This window comes from Protopterus annectens, chromosome 8.part1 (genome assembly GCF_019279795.1).
Source record: "Protopterus annectens isolate FY-2018-M chromosome 8.part1, PAN1.0, whole genome shotgun sequence".
Taxonomy (NCBI): Eukaryota; Metazoa; Chordata; order Ceratodontiformes; family Protopteridae; genus Protopterus; species Protopterus annectens.
This window is the reverse complement of record NC_056742.1, coordinates 136453151-136469931: the sequence shown is the minus strand read 5'-3', so window position 1 is coordinate 136469931 and position 16781 is coordinate 136453151. Positions and strand designations below refer to the sequence as shown.

General features: G+C 41.3%; 1 protein-coding gene across 4 annotated transcripts in view; it reads left to right on the top strand.

The window, feature by feature from the left end:
- KARS1 (lysyl-tRNA synthetase 1) overlaps window positions 1-16781 on the top strand; it is a 580608-nt gene that overhangs the window by 89714 nt on the left and 474113 nt on the right. For all 4 annotated transcript variants that reach the window (XM_044081774.1, XM_044081775.1, XM_044081776.1 and 1 more), the window contains one exon: window positions 1919-2084. In XM_044081774.1, the coding sequence (XP_043937709.1) occupies window positions 1919-2084 (166 nt within the window). The remainder of the gene's footprint in view (window positions 1-1918; window positions 2085-16781) is intronic.

The following is a 16781-nucleotide window of genomic DNA, read 5'->3' as shown; positions in this document are numbered from 1 at the left end:
AAAATAAAAAATGTGTAATAAGCTGGTTGCGTAAGTGTGCACACCCTTAAACTAATACTTTGTTGAAGCACCTTTTGATTTAATTACAGCATTCAGTCTTCTTTGGTACACACCTGCCATCGATTAGAGAGACTTTGATTAACTCCAAGTAAAGTTCAGCTGTCCTAGTAGGATTTTCCTGACATTTACTCAGTTGCCCGCTACAACAAAAACCATTGTTTGCAGAGAGCTTAGAAAGCATTAAAGGGATCTTATTGTTGAAAGGCATCCAGTCATCAAAAAAGTGGAGAAAATATGGGACAACAGTGGCGTTGCAAAGAACTGGATGTCCCTACAAAATTGATGAAAAGAAGAGATGAAAACTGGTCAGGGAGGCTGCCAAGAGACTTACAGCAACACTGAAGGAGCTGCAGGAATTTCTAGCAAGTACTGGTTGTGTACTACATGTGACAACAATTTCCCATATTCTCCATGTGTCTGGACTATGGAGTAAGGTTGCAAGACGGAAGCCTTTTCTTGCACAGAAAAACATCCAAGCCCAGCTAAAATTTGCAAAACAATACGTGAAGTCTCCCAAAAGCATGTGAGGAAAATGTGTTATGGTCTGAGACCAAGGTTGAACTTTTTTTGCCACTCTTCCAAAAGGTACATTTGGTGCAAAAACAATACTTTGCATCACCAGAAGAACACCATCCTCATGGAGAAGCATGGTGGTGGCAGTATCATGCTTTGGGGTTGCTTTTCTTCAGCTGGAACTGGGGCTGTATCCAAGGTGTAGGGAATTATGAACAGTTCCATATACCAGTCACTTTTGGCCCAAAACCTTCAGACGTCTGCTAGAAAGCTGAAGATGAAGAGGAATTTCAACTTTCAACACGACTAGGACGCCAAACGTACATCTAAATCAAGAAAAGAATGAATTCACCAGAAGAAAATTTAAGTTTTGGAATGGCCCAGCAGAGCCCAGACCTAAATCCAATAGAAAATCTGTGGGGTGACCTGAAGAGGGCTGTGCACAAGAGATGCCCTCACAATCTGACAGATTTGGAGCAACTTTTGCAAGGAAGAGTGGGCAAATATTGCCAAGTCAAGATGTGCCATGCTGATAGACTCCTACCCAAGAAGACTGAATGCTGTAATTAGATCAAAAGGTGCTTCAACAAAGTATTAGTTTAGGTATGTGCACACTTTTATGCAACCAGCTTATTGTACGATTTTTTATTTTTTATAATTTTTTTTCCCCTAACAGATTTGTTTTTCAGTTGACTTGTACAAGTTATAGGTCATATTAAAGGTGGGAAAAGTTTTGAAATGATTTATTGTTTGTCTTATTTTTTATATCACAAAAACCTACATTTTAATAGAGGTGTGTACACTTTTTATATCCACTGCATGTATTTTTTAATTTTTATTGTATTAATAGAATGTTTGTATTTTTAAATAGTTGTAATGCTTTTGTGACTGGTGGATGTTGTGATATCACTATTTAGGAGGCATATTTAAATGTGTTGTTAATTGATTGTACTAACTCTGTGAAGAAGCCTAGCGTTGTCTGGGGAAAAAGCATTCAGTTTTTATTACTAAATATATTTTCAGCCTCTACAGCATTTGTGGATCTTCTTTTTTTCTTTGTTTTATTGTTTGCACTAGTAAAATGAAGAAATAGCTGTCTGGTTTGGTCTAAATTTGATATTTAACTCTACATTTGGAGAAAATGCTAGTGTGTGAAGATGGACTGTAATTCCATTGTATGAGGGAAGTGAGTTGAGTTTATTAAAAGTAAACTGGAAGTTTAAGGGGGATTCAGATCTGTACATATGGAGTACAGATTTTGTGGCTAACTACTTTGCTTCACATTTACTTTGATTCTCTATTTGTGTTTACTGTGAAGTAAACTTTCCGTATCCTTGTTTTACAGCAATACTTCAAGATTCGTAGCCAGGCCATTCAGCAGTTGAAAGGAACCCATGAAGACCCTTACCCCCACAAATTTCATGTGACCATGTCCTTGACTGAATTCATTGAGAAATTCAACCATCTACAGCCTGGCGAGCACTTGGAGGACACCACTGTGAGGGTAGCAGGTAAAGATTGGCTTCACTTTGCTTGAGCTACCATTGTGTTACTTTGGCTTTGTAGGAGTTTGCACATAGAAAGTTTAGCAAAGATTCATAAACATGGTCTGCAGTCATGCGAGGGTGTACAATACAAATTTCTTTTCAGAGACCTGCATGATTCATAGACTAATCCATATGCAGTTGAACAGGGACGTATTTCCAGAGCTGGATTGTGGTCAAATGAAGCTGTAGGCAGTATAATGGAATGGGGCACCCCACCACCACCATGCCCCCTTACCATAACAGTATCTCCCTATTTGAATGTCATGTTCTAATTACCATAAAGCGCTGTTCAAACCAATGTTTACTTTTACAGTGACTACAGTGATTCTTTTTTACAGTCACTACAAAGATTTGAATTTGCAACCTTTTGCTGTGAAACTTGAAGTAAAATAAAACATTGAGAACCATTTGCCACAAAAAAAAAATACTATCACTGCAGACAGATTTAGTATACGCAACCATAGCTCTCAACAAATCCAGAAATAATTGGGGACAATCAGCAGGGTGAGGGCACCTTAATATTAGTACTGTTAACCTGAGACACTGAAAGAATAAGAAAAAGTGAGTTGGTATACATTTTCTGAAGTAAAAAAGTCTATAACTCTGTTATTTATTAAGTGTAATTCCCTAACGTTTTTTTCAGAAGTTGAGGAAGCTAGTGGTGATGGAGATGAAATGCCTGAGATGGGTGGTAGTATGCACACTGTGGGACAGATGACTAAATGAGCCAGTCAACTTCCATAGTTCTCAACAAACCAGGAACAAATCCAGAAATAGTTGGGGAAAATAATGAACTACTTAATTAGTACTATTAACATTGTAATGAAAGTTGAGATAATTTACTTCAGAAAATGTGTGTGTGTGTGTGTGTGTGTGTGTGTGTGTGTGTGTGTGTGTGTGTGTGAATTAATTAATTATTTTTACATTTGTTTACCGAGAAAATCCGACTGGACACAAGCCCTTTTTCAGCGGAGGCCTGGGGAGAAAGGCTCCACATATTACAAAGACAAGATTTGACATAGTACAACTTTGTAGTTACAGAAGAGTGACATTTACTTTTTCATATACAAGAAGTCATTTATGATACAAAAAATTAAGTGATAACACAAGGTAAGGAAAAATAGATAACTTTACACTGATTTATAGGAAGACACCATTAATTCATGAAGTCTGTACCTAATTATTGTCATTAAGTGTAATTCACGGCTTCTTCAGGATTTGGTGCAGGCAGCCTTTATCCTCTATGCTAACTACTAAGCTAAGTGTTAGCATGCATTTTCTGAAGGATAGGAGAAAGTCTGATTCTGAAACTCTTGTCATTCTTTAGTGACTTAAATTCTCAGTGATTTGCCAGCAAGAAAAAAAAAGTTTTTATGATAGGGAAGTGAAGTGAAACAGTGAACATGAACAGTCAGTCAGACCAAATATGAGGCAAAAATCTGGACAGAGAAGAGAGAAAGAAGAGTACCACATAACCCTTCACCACACACACATGATTCCACACAAGGACATGACACTTGCAAGCCCAGAGCCCACCAATGTTGGCTTTATCAGCTGTGCTTTGTTATGAACTGTGTTTAAAAAAAAAAAAATAGCGGGAAACAAATTACTTCCTAGAGAGAGAGCAAGTGAAGTCACTTTATCAATTTTTCCTTAGCTTTTCACTTGCAGTCGTCTGTTTCATCCCTCTGCCCAGGTAGTGTGGATAGCTCAATCAACAGTGCAGTCTGCAGCAATAGTAGTAAGTAACTGACTGGCTGCTTTCACTTCCAGGTTGGTCTCAGTCAGTCTTGGTCAGTCTTGCAATACTGCTGGCTGGCACAGAACCTTTTTTTTATTCAAAGGCAATGGCAGACAGAGTAGGCAGCATTGAAATGAACAAATACATCATCAGCATTACAGGTGATTTTTAAACCTGCTGCTGTGCTTGCACACCTCCTGCTGAGCCGACTGAATGATTACCAAGGTGGTTGGGGGGGACCAGACTGGTGGTGGGGAGACTGATAGTCAAACTCTATATAAGCTTGCTTGTGTGGAAAAATTACAAAAAAAAAAAAGCACCAGTATAGGAACATGCCCCCACCTGCCTGAGTGGAAGAAGCCTAGCTTAGCTAAGAGGATGCATGCTGCATCCAGAACTGATAAAGGAGGAAGTAATTGGGTAGTTGGGTCAAAATCATTGAATCGAACTCCAATTAATAAAATAAGACAAAAAGTGTTTTTTTTTTAATATTTTTTTTCATTCTTTTGGCCCCCATCCCCCTGGAAACTGCCTAGATCACCTAGTGCTGGATCTGGCACTTTGTACTTGGAGGAGTCAAGATGTGTATTCGATTTGCAAATTGAGGGTTCCACAAAGTAGTGTGCAATTCACAGACATATAAATGTTGGAGTGCACTGATGAACAGGGGCAGGGATTTATGGGTGGACGTTCTTTCACCGTATGTGGTAATGTGGTGCTCTCTATAGGCATGAGAAGTGGATTATGACTTGTGAATTTCTGTTGACTACAACTATGGGGAAATGTTTTTCACTGCACCTCCTCAATGGACACGATCTGCTGTACATTATTTCCTACTACTATACTCCCCCCCCCCCCAAACAGCACACGGTGATGCACATGATGTACCTGTAAAATGTTGACTGTATGCATAATCCACTGGTATGCTGACACTTTCTTTCCTTGCCTACGCATAGTACATCTGTGAACTGTTTGCATCAGTGAGCAGTTTGTGAATGTGTTCTGGCAGAATGTCATTAGTATGACCCATGTGTGTGAATCATATTATTGACATAACTGTACTAACACAGTGCACACAACCATATTATATAACTGCACATAATATTTATGAATCCGTTGTTCTAGTGTTTCAGAAATTGGAGAATGTTCTACAGTAAGCAAAATTACGGTGTTGGATAAGCCTGGAAGAGGAGGACTTGGAAGAGGAGGACTAGGGTTAAATGATAACATTGTTTTTGCAAGTCGTTTTCTATTTCTTATTTGCGTAGTTGTGAGTACTTCAGAAATCTCATTGAAAGGGATGGTTTTCCCAAGTCTTGTAGAGAATTAATTGTAGAATGGAGACTTGGCAAGAAATTGACAAATTACTCATTTATACCAGCTTCACTGGAACAGTTGATGTTCCTCGTGTTTCACTTTTGCAGTCATTACATTTCGGTTATCTGCTTGCAGGTAGCCCTCAGTTGGCCTGATTAACAAAGTCTTGGGTCCTGCATCAGTTGCTGTCCCTTCTTCCATGACGTCAGGTCATTAGGGGTATAAAATATGCAGCCGACGCCGTTACATCAGTCTTTCTTGCTGTGCGGTGCCTGAAGCAGAAGCAGTTCGCAAGGGCCGGTTGGCAGACTCCTGAAACTGAAGTCTTCAACAAAAGCTAAGTACCCTGTTGGGGAAACTTTTTCTTGCTCCTTTCCGATGTCAGTAAAAGTTAATAATTGCATTATTTGTGGAAAGCAAATACCTCATAAAAAATTTCATTCGTACTGTATTCCTTGCCTAGGCCCTGACCACAATGTACCTTGCTGTCGGTTTTGTGCTTTATTTAATCAGAGCACTCTCCGTTGTCGGTATATTTTTGCCTGTAAATATTTCGGTTCATGGTTTAATTATGCAGAAATGTCATCAGTTAGCCATCCGACTACCGGGATTTAAAAAAAAAACGCAAAGATAAAGACAGAGACAGGCCGCCGAGGTCCAAAACTGCCGACGACACTTCTCCTAAGCCAGTCGCCAGTTTGCCGGTACTCAGTGAGGTGCTTTTTGCAGCCCCTGATACCCGCTACTTCTGATTCGCAGGAATCTACTGAGACCCATTCGGAGTCTGGTATGCCGCGAGATGCTTCGACTATGGAACCCGCGGATGTCTCTGTCTTGGATGGGTCTGGAGCCACTGTGCAGGCACTGGCTTATGAGGGTGTATTCAGGCCTATGGACTTGCATATTAAATCGACGCCTCCTTCATTACTTAGGCCTAAATCTCGATCCATGTCTAAAAAAACTACGCCCAGGCCACATGCTCAGGCCGCTATGCCTAAAGGACAAATGATAAGAATGGCTGAAGATCTAATAACTCTAATCAGGGGTAGCCAACCCCCCCCCCCCTTTAAGAGGCCTAGGACTGAGGTTGATTGAGTCTTCTGATCAGGATTCTGATTTTTATAACTCTTCTGATGATCTGGATTTGTCCTTACCCACTTATGAGGATTCTGATACCGAGGACTCTATTCCCTCTGCTTCCCCTCCTGAGGATTTTTCTTTTGTGGAAACCTTGCATACTCTAAGGGAGCATTTCCACTGGGAAAGCCAGGATTTTTCTGATTCAAAAAAGAAGAGGCTTAGGGATTTCCTTCTCCTACCTCAGCATAGGCCTTTAGCTATTCCTTCTGTACTAGACATTGTTGATGATGCTTTCTCGGAATCTAGTTTGACCCCTGATTTCCTGTCTCCTGCTCCCAGAAAACCTGACAGTTACTACAGGGTCCCAGAGTCCCACAAGTTCCTTTTCAAAAATCCTATTGGAGGTCCAGAGACTATATTTCACAGGGGCCCAAGGGCATTAAGGCTTCTACTGCTAGAAATCCTACCCCTTCTGATAGAGACTCCAGGGCGCTGGATCGATTGGGTAAGAAGGTTTACACTTCTGCAACCTTGGCCATTAGGGCTTTACACTGCCAGTTTTATATGTTAAAATATCAGTAACATGTTATTGGACTGCTTAAACAGAAAATGATGTTGATTCCTGACTGGAAAATAAAGAATTACAGGATTTAATGCATTCTGCCGAACAAGTTGGAAAACCTACTTTGCAGTGTGGTTTTGATTCATTAGAGGCCTCTTGTAGGGCTGCTGTTACTGGGTCTGTGCTCAGAAGGCATGCTTGGCTTAAGGAGCAATCGTTGCCTGATCATGTTAAAGCGAAATTGTTGGATACTCCTTTAAATCAGGACCGCCTGTTTGGCAACAAGGCTGAGGAAGTTCTTAAAAAGATGGAAGATAAAGCTAAATCTATGCAAACTGTTAAATATTTTTTACAAGTTCCGCCTCCTAGATTTAGTAGGCACTGGCCCTCTAAGAACTGGTCCTTTCCAGCCCCTTCAGGTCTTCTCAAGCCAAACCCAGACAAAGCCAAAACCCCAGGTTCCAGTCCCAGGGGACTCGCAAAACTAAGTAGTGGGGGGGCCTCCACTTCCAAGTCTGGGAGTAATAAGACTCCCCCCTATGGTAAATTGTCTCAATGACTTCCTTTTAAAATTTCCAAACACTTATCAACTGACTGCCCCTTTGGGGGGAAAGATTGCTCCTCATGCAAAGAATTGGGAACTCATTACCCAGGACAAATGGGTTTTAAATGTAGTGTCCCAGGGATACGGATTTCACTTCCACACGTTGCCAACACCAAGTGGGTGGCTGGACCTACCCCCAAATCAGTGGGCAGAGACCCAAAAACAAGTACTTTCTCTCTTAAGCATGGGGGCTATTCAGCTGGTACCAGAAGAGGAAAAGGGACAAGGTTTCTACTCGAGACTTTTCCTGGTACCCAGAAAAGACAATTCATGGCGTCCTATCCTGGACCTGTCTACTCTAAACACCTTTTTGGAGATTCCAAAATTCAAGATGCTGACTCTTCACCAATTACTTCCTATGCTAGGCAAAAATGCCTGGTTGGCAACACCTAGATTTAAATGCATGCCTGCACATCCCAATCAGGGAATCTTGCAGAAGATACCTACGCTTCAAAGCAGGCTTCACGCACTATCAGTTCTCTGCACTGCCCTTTGGCTTATCTACTGCGCCCAGGGTATTTACAAAGTGCCTAGCTCCAGTTATTGCATTTTGCAGGCAAAGAAATATTCAAACATACCCGTACCTGGACGATTGTCTAATTCAGGCAGAAAGCCAGGATATACTTTTGAATCATCTGGCCTTTGTACAAAGGGTTCTAACTTGTCTGGGGTACACCATAAACGAGAAGAAATTGCAACTGGTACCATATCAACAAATTATATTCCTGGGAGCAAGCTTGAGTACAGCTTCCCAGATGGCTTACCTCACACCAGAGAAACAAATTCATTTGACAACCTACTTCAAACAAGTGGCCACAAAAGCCCTGCTATCTGCAAGACAAATACTGCAGGCCTTGGGGTTCATGGCCTCCTGCATTCTTCTAATTCCATATGCAAGATTGCATATGAGGAAACTACAGTGGTATTTAAAAAAACCTATGGTGTCAACATTCTCAGGACCTAGAAACAATGATTCCTGTCATACCTTGCCTACGCCTAGAGTTCCTTTGGTGGGCAGAGGCCTGCCACCAAAACAAGGGACTACCTTTTACACCACCCCCTGCCGTCCAAACCCTAACAGATGCATCAGACTATGCATGGGGGGCACACCTGGCAGGGAAGTGCATTCAGGGCAAATGGAACCCAAGTCAAATCACCTGCATGTCAATCAGAAAGAAATGTTAGCTGTATAGATTGCTCTGACAACCTTCAAGGATCACATTCTTCCAGGACAACTAATGGTAAAGATGGACAACACCACTTTTATGTGGTACATAAACAAGCAGAGGGGTACACATTCTTACCCCTTCTGCAGACTAGCCATGGCATTGTGGAACACAGCCTTGAGCTACCAAGTGCACCTACAAGCTCAATTCCTGCTAGGAAAATTAAATACACTGACATACGGACTAAGCAGAAACCTCATGGACCCACACTAGTGGAAACTGCAACAAAGGACTTTCAACATGTTGCCAATTAAATGGGGAGCCCAGATATAGACCTATTTGCCTCTCCACAAACAAGCTTGAAAAGTGGATGCTCTGTCCTTCAGCTGGAAAAGCCTATCCGTCTGTGCCTTCCCCCCTCTGCCTCTACTCTCCAAAGTACTACTAAAAATCAAACAGGACAAACCAAGGATGATTTTGATTGCTCCAGACTGGCCGCACCAACACTGGTACACCCTTCTGCGCAGTGTGTCACGGTTATCTCCATGGCACCTGCCTCAGACTCCTTCCGTGCTGTCTCAGCAGGATAACCAGATTCTGCACCCTCAGCTTCTAACACTGAACCTTGCAGCCTGGCTAATTGCATAATCTTTTCTTTACCATCCCTCAGCAAACCTGTGATGGATATCATTTTAGAGGCAAGGAGGCCTAGTACTAGAAAATCTTATGCTGAAAAATGGAAAAGATTCTGTGCTTGGAACCAGTCTCAAGGGATGAGCACAGCAGTGCCCAATTTACCTCAGATTTTACAATACTTAACTGAGGTGCTTCACAAGGGCCTGTCTTTTTCCTCCATTAAAATCCACGCCTCAGCCATTTCAGCTCATTATAACACAGAACCTCCCCTCTTCTCTCATCCACTGCTCAAGCAGTTCCTCAGAGGGGCCAGAAATTTGAGACAACCTAGGAGAGCTCCAACCCCAGCCTGGGACCTTAACTTTGTCTTGGAGAAACTCACTCTACCTCCTTTCAAGCCAGCTGCTGCTGCAGACTTAAAATTTCTTTCTTGGAAAACAGCTTTCCTTTTAACAATCACTTCAGCTAGAAGGGTATCTGAATTACAGGCCCTTATGGCAGTGGAGCCTTTCATCATCTTTCATGCGGGCAGGGTGTCCCTCAGAACCAATCCATCCTTCATGGCCAAGGTGGTATCCATTGTGGCTCTTAATCAGTCCATTCTTTTGCCAACCTTCTTTCCCAATCCACAGAATAAAGGGGAATGGATACTGCATTCCTTAGATGTGCACATACAACTTAAATTCTACTTGGACAGGACTAAACCTCAAAGGAAATCTGAACAACTGCTGGTGGCATTTGCTGCAGGGGCAGAGGGGAAGGCTATTTCAAAGCAAACCATTTCTAAATGGATAAGCCATTGCATTAATTTCTGCTGTAAACATCACGGAAATCCTATACCCCAGGGGATCAAACCTCACTCCACCAGGGCAGCATCTCCCTCTACAGCCTTTCTCAGAGGCGTCCCTACCAGGGACATCCTAGAAGCTGCTACCTGGTGTTCTGTGCATACTTTCACCAAGCATTATCATTTGCCAATTTTCTCTAAATCCAGAGCTGGCTTTGCCACTGCAGTTTTGCAGGGCCTTATAGCTGGCCCTAATGCTATCTAAATTCCTCCTTCCAACCATAGCTCTGGGAATCTACCCAAATGTAATGACTGCAACAGTGAAACACGAAGAACATAGTACAGTTGTGTACACTTACCATAAATGTAGATGTTCGAGTGTATTCACTGTTGCAGTCCTGGTTATCCTCCCCCCAGCCCCCTAACTTCTTTTGGCTATACCTCTACTTTCCTTTACTATGTTTAAAAGCCTTTTTGGTGTACTTGCTTTTTTGTTGGAGGTATATCTTTGTACTTTTATATTTAATTGCTTCCCATTAGGGGGGGTACCTGACATCTGGGGCAAGAAAAGCTGATGTAATGGCGTCGGCTGCATGTTTTATACCCCTGACGACCTGACATCATGGAAGAAGGGACAGCAGCAACCAACGCAGGACCCAAGACTTTGTTAATCAGGCCAACTGAAGGCTACCTGCAAGCAGATAACCCAAATGTAATGACTGCAACAGTGAATACACTTGGACATCTACATTTATGGTAAGTGTACACAACTGTACTTTGTAGCTCCAGTTGAGAGACAGGCAGGCTAGGTTTCAGGAGTTGACTCCACCATCTGAGGAGCCAGTTGGTGGAAGCAGATCTGAGCATCCAGAAGTAGCCCTCTTCCTCCTCCTCCTCCTCTTCTGTTTTAGGGAGGAAGCATCTGTAAGACTTGCTTTATCTGACCTGTAATTCTGCCATTCTAGACTGCAAACTTCATAATGTGGTAAGTTTCCTATGCTGGTTTTGCATGCCTCGTATGTTAAATACCAGCATGCCTCATATGTTAAATATGCAGAACTAGTTTAGAGATCTGAAGAAGAACCAGTACATCCTCATAGTTGTGGGTGACATCTACCTGGAGCGCAATACTGTTGGCTTTCACTACTCCAGAAAGATTGATTGGCTAAAGGCCCCCACACACACGCAGAAACAGTGATGATGTGTGGTACTGCATCAGTGAGCATAGGATAACAAATGAGTCAAAACTTTTGGCAGACAAAATTGGTGGGAGCAGACAAAAATGAGTCTGTCTTGTTTAGACCGTCATTTTAACTTTGAATTCTCAAAGCCTTTGAGTTGAAGGTTTTGATCAGCCTGTTCAGCTGTGTATGTATTTTAAAGGTAAGCAATCTGGACTATTAGGGTCTTTTTCATTCATGATCTAGTTGCATAAAAAATAAATATAATCTAAACCCAGCAGACTGGAAAAAATAGTGTTAGATGAACTTAAAGTAATATACAATATTTTATACAAATTGTAATGACATTATAAAGAGCTCAGCCAGCTACAGACGTGAGAATCACTTCATACAACAGTAATGTGCATTATTACATTGAACTGCATCAGCTGCGTTCAGCTTACTGATGTAGAACTATGTTTACTTGTCTAGGAAGTTTAAAAAAATGTAGTGGATGGACTTGATATACACAGGAGGTGCAAGCAGAGCTTTCATTATAGACTGAGGAAGGTAGTGGTGTAATGAGGAGACTAGCCTGGCCCTTGCAAAATATTGTGGAAGCAGATTGTCCTTCTGAGGAATAATTACAGCCTTTTCAGTAAGGCAGACATACTGAATGGATCTTTGGACATAGATCACTGAGACAGACAAACTCATCCTTGTTTAAAACATTTTAACATAGCAAGGTTACAGCTGGCATGGCAGATGAAATCTGCAAGTCTAGACCTTCTTATTACTCACGAGTCTAAACTTTAAGGGCATTGAAGATAATTGGTGTTAGAAGTCATAGTATGAAGTTTCAACATTTCAGTGCCTATATAAGATTAAATTACTACAGGTTTAAGAGGTGGCTGTGGAAGTTGAGCATTTATGCCCTCTGAAATTTAATTAATCTTTTAAATTGTAGCTTTACTGTCTCACATTTCAGAAAACTTTACAACGTCTGAATTTTGGAAGATCAGAATAAATGAGGCACTGAATAACCTGTCTTAAAATATTAAGAGTACCAAGAACTAGTATCCTCTAATATTGATGGATCTTACAGAGAACCAAGCAAATAGGCTTTTTTGATTAGTTGACTAATTTTGTTAAGTGGTTTACATGGAGCTACGCTCAAACAAAGAAGAATCACAACAACAAGGTGGTATTGTCTTATTTTGTTTCGAATGTTCTTTGTAATTCCAAGCAGCAGATATTTTTCTTTGTTTTTTTTTTCCTCTTATTTTCAGGACAAGAGCTTGTCCATACATATGTGAACAGTAGAAAAACGTGTGCATATCATAATGAAACAGAAGCTTGTCACACCATCACAGAATTGTTGGTATACCCTGTAATTTGGTTAGAAGTTAATAGTAAAAAAAAAATGGTGGTTGAAACACTTATCTAGGTAAACCTTATTTGCCAGTTTGCCACCAGATATTAAATGGAGCACTAACTATAGTATCTTTACAAATCAGGAGAGGTCAGCTTATAGTTAACATTGATTATTTGCAAGAAGTAACACAGTACTAATTGTTCCCCTTTTGTAGCATTATCCAAAACTAAATCAACTTCTACAGGCTTTGAAAAATGCTGGTGTTTTTTTTGCTTGTCTGACCCTCAGCCAAGCGGGAATCTTGAAGGAATTGGCATTTCGAGAACCCTGGCATGCACTGTCAGACACCTTTCTCCTGACCTTCTACTATGTGCTAGTAATAATTTGCTCACTGCTGTTTTCTAGCAGCCGAACAAAAGCAAACATTGGCTATTCACACTTAAAAATATGTAAGATGCCAGCCTTATGTTCACTTGTTGACAAAGTGGTTGACTAGCCATCAGCTTTGTCCTCTGAAAATCACTGCGCTTCTTCTAAATAAAATAGTGATACAGCTGTGCTGGCAGTTCTGGTTTAGGAAGTTCTGACCGGCTGCCTTTCATCATTTTCTTGTGCTTTAAACCAGTCCTCACATTTTAAGCTGTAAATTGGGTTTGCATACATTTAATAGAAAAGAAAGCAAACAATAGCAGCAACTTTTGTTAATGTTAAGCATGTGTGTTTTCTTTTTTAACAATTTTTATTCACTCCGACGTCACATCTGCCTGTAATTTTCTGGCTTCTGCATTTCGGGGAAAGTTTGTTTTTTAGCTGATATATGTGCAGGGGGGAGCGCATGCTCATAGACTTTCATATAAACACATTTAAAATATGTGTGTGTGTGTGTGTGTGTACAATATAAATATATATATATATATATATATATATATATATATATATATATATATATATATGCAGGGGGGAGCACATGCTCATAGACTTTCATATAAACACATTTAAAATATATGTATGTGTGCGTTTGTGTATAATATATATATATATATATATATATATATATATATATATATATATATATATATATATGGGATCTGGACACATGCTCGACTAGCATATGTCCGAATCACAAAACATCGAATACACATACACGAAAGCGCTTAACATCACCAAGTGCTTCTGTGTGTGTGTGCCTGTTTCATAGATTGGACTACAGTGCAGGCAAGGGAAAATTCCCTTTTCCCCCATTGTAGTGCTTCATTGGCGTGAGAATACTGAAGTGGGGGGGGGGGGCGAAGCCCCCTTGCAGAAACGTAGATTTTTTTTTTTTGAACTACACATACACGGAAGCGCTTTTCTGTGTTAAGCGCTTTCGTGTATGTGTGTTCGATGTTTTGTGATTTGGACATATGCTAGTCGAGCATGTGTCCTAGACCTCTATATATGTGTGTGTGTGTGTGTGTGTATATGTGTAATATATATATATATATATATATATATATATATATATATATATATATATAAAATAATTTTTTAGTTTGTTGTGTATACACATTGTGTACTGTTTCTTATTTCAGAAAGCTTTTGTAGCATTGATTACCTCCCTGGATGCTATTGGACCTGGGATGCAGTAACATATTCCATGGGGGTGCAGTGGTTTAAAAAAAAAAAAAAAAGAAGAAAAGGAAGATGAAAACTTATTTTCCCCAACCTTTCTTATTGCATTGCATTGTTATATGAAATGAATGATGGTTGCAAACTCTCTTGTCTGCATATTGAATGCATGCAAGTCTGACCTTTAGTGCCAATATCAGACTTGCATGTGTTATGTTCATGTTGCAAGAAGGGCAAGGAGTGCTTTTATGGCTGATTGGTCTGCAGTCTACTTCTGACCTGGGAAAAGTAGATCCGCAAATTACTGCTCACTTCTTTATTTTTATTGTTGGGTGAATGTTCATATGCTACTGAGGTATGGGATTCTTGCATTTTTTGCTTGTTTTTTATGCCCAGAGCTGTACGATTTTCACAAACCTTAATACTGTGCAAACTGGCAATAAGCACTTTTTCTGCATTTTTAACTATGCTCGCGCACATGTCCATGTCAGTAGTTTCATGATGCAGCTGAGCTTTAAATAGTCCTTGCTCCCCACAAGCACACATTTCAGGGTTCTTTGCAAGCTGCTTCCTTCTTGGATTTAATAGTGCCAGAAGGCAATTTAGTAATGAAATGTTCAAAGATTGATCTGTTATGAGCCCAAAGTTAACCAGAAGAAATGCATCACAAATGAAAAGTTGCCATTTATATTTTATTATTGTGAAGAATATTTAGTACTTAAACATCAATATTCAGCCATAAGGAAAAGGTCTTGAGACTGATTTGGCGAGTACAGTTAGAAGCACACTTTGTTTGTGTCTTTCGGCTTTTCCCGGTTAGGGGTCACCACAGCGGAACTCCGGTCTGCTAATGATTGGCATTAGATTTTTTACGTGCCGAGTTTGCCAGCCCTGACGCACAACCTTCAACGAAGGTATGCCCATTCACGCATGTTTCCACACAGAAGACGCTCTAGCTGAGAATCGAATGGCACAACGTCTTGCTGTGAGGCGACAGCGCTACTGCAGCACCACCACCGCAGTTACAGTTAGAAGCACACTAGTGGTTTTTATTCACTTTCACAGAAAAACAAACAGACTTTAGGGTAATTGCATACAAAAATACAGCGGAACTTTGTGAAATGCATGGTAAAGTCGCAAATAAAAAAAAAAAATAATTTCGATTAAGAAGCATTACAGTTGCTGTGTATGGCCGTTGCTGTTTCTGTATGGCTGTTTGCTGTTTGTTGTGTACAGTTAAGAAATTACTTGTTTCTGTTGTCCTGCTTTATTTTTGTTTGCAGGAATTGTAATTTAATTACCTGTAGGTATCACTGTCATGCTGTAGTTAGTGGGTCACAGTGCTGACACGTATGTCCCCAGTGGACATGCACAGATGTTCTTCGTGTTTCACTGCTGCAGTCATCAATTGTGGGTTATCCCTGCTGGGTAGCCCTCAGCTGGCCCGAATACCAGAGTAAAGATTCTCCCTCCTGCGTCGGCTGAAGTTGCCTGGGACTGACGTCAGGCCGTCAGTGGTGTAAAGCAGGGCAGCCGATGCCATTACATCAGTCTTTCTTGCCGTGGAGCCCAAAGCAGAAGCAATTTGTGTGCGAGTCGGTAGGCCATTGCCAGAGTGAAGCTGAAAACGACTAAAGCTAAGTTACCCCATTGGGATCTTTTTCTTGCACTAACAAATGTCTGAAAAAGTAAGTAATTGTCTCTGGTGTCAAACAAATACCACACCGAGACTTCCATAACCTGTGTGTAACCTGTTTAGGCCCAGACCACGACATCCCTGGGTGTCAGTTATGCGCACTCTTTAACTCTAGGACCATTCGCCTTAGACTAGAAATTGTAGCTAGATATTTCAAAGATGGGTCTGAGCAATATGAAATGCATCAGTCGGTCAGCATTCGGTGTATATTCACAAAAAGAGAAGAGATAAAGAAAGGGACAGACCACATAAAACTAGGCCTTTTGACTCATCCTCCTTGAAGCCAGTCGTCGGTACACCGGAATTCAATGAGACTCCTACGCAGCCCCTGATACCTGACACTGTTCCTTCACAGGCCTCTACCGAGACCCATTCGGAGTCCGGTACGTCATTGGAACAGTCTACATCTGTTGATATCTCGGTTGTCAGCCCCGTGGTTGGGTCTGGAGCCTCTCTGCAGGCACCGGCTTCCGATGAGGTTTTCCGGACAGCTGCCACCAGGCCAAGGCAGACTACCACCCCACTGGCTACAGCTGCACCCAGGCCCATAGAAGCACTGAGGCCTAAGAGTAAGACCACTCCCAGAAAAACAATCCCTAGCTGGCATCTTCCTCAAGCACGACCTGCTCAGTCACAGCAACTTCTTAAGATGGCGGAGGACCTTATCTCACTTATCAGAGGTAACCAGACCACCCCATCCAAAAGGAAAAGGGATCTTCCACCTGAGATTCTGTCAGAACCTGACACTGAAGAATCTGATTGTTTGGATTCAGATGATGAACAGCAGCCCCTTGCCACCTTTGAGGATTCTGATGCAGAGGAATCCATCCCATCTGCACCCCCCCCCCCCCCAGGACCAATCCTTTGGTGAGACCATGAATACCCTTAGGGAACTTTTCCACTGGGAAGCTCAGGATTACTCAGTCTAA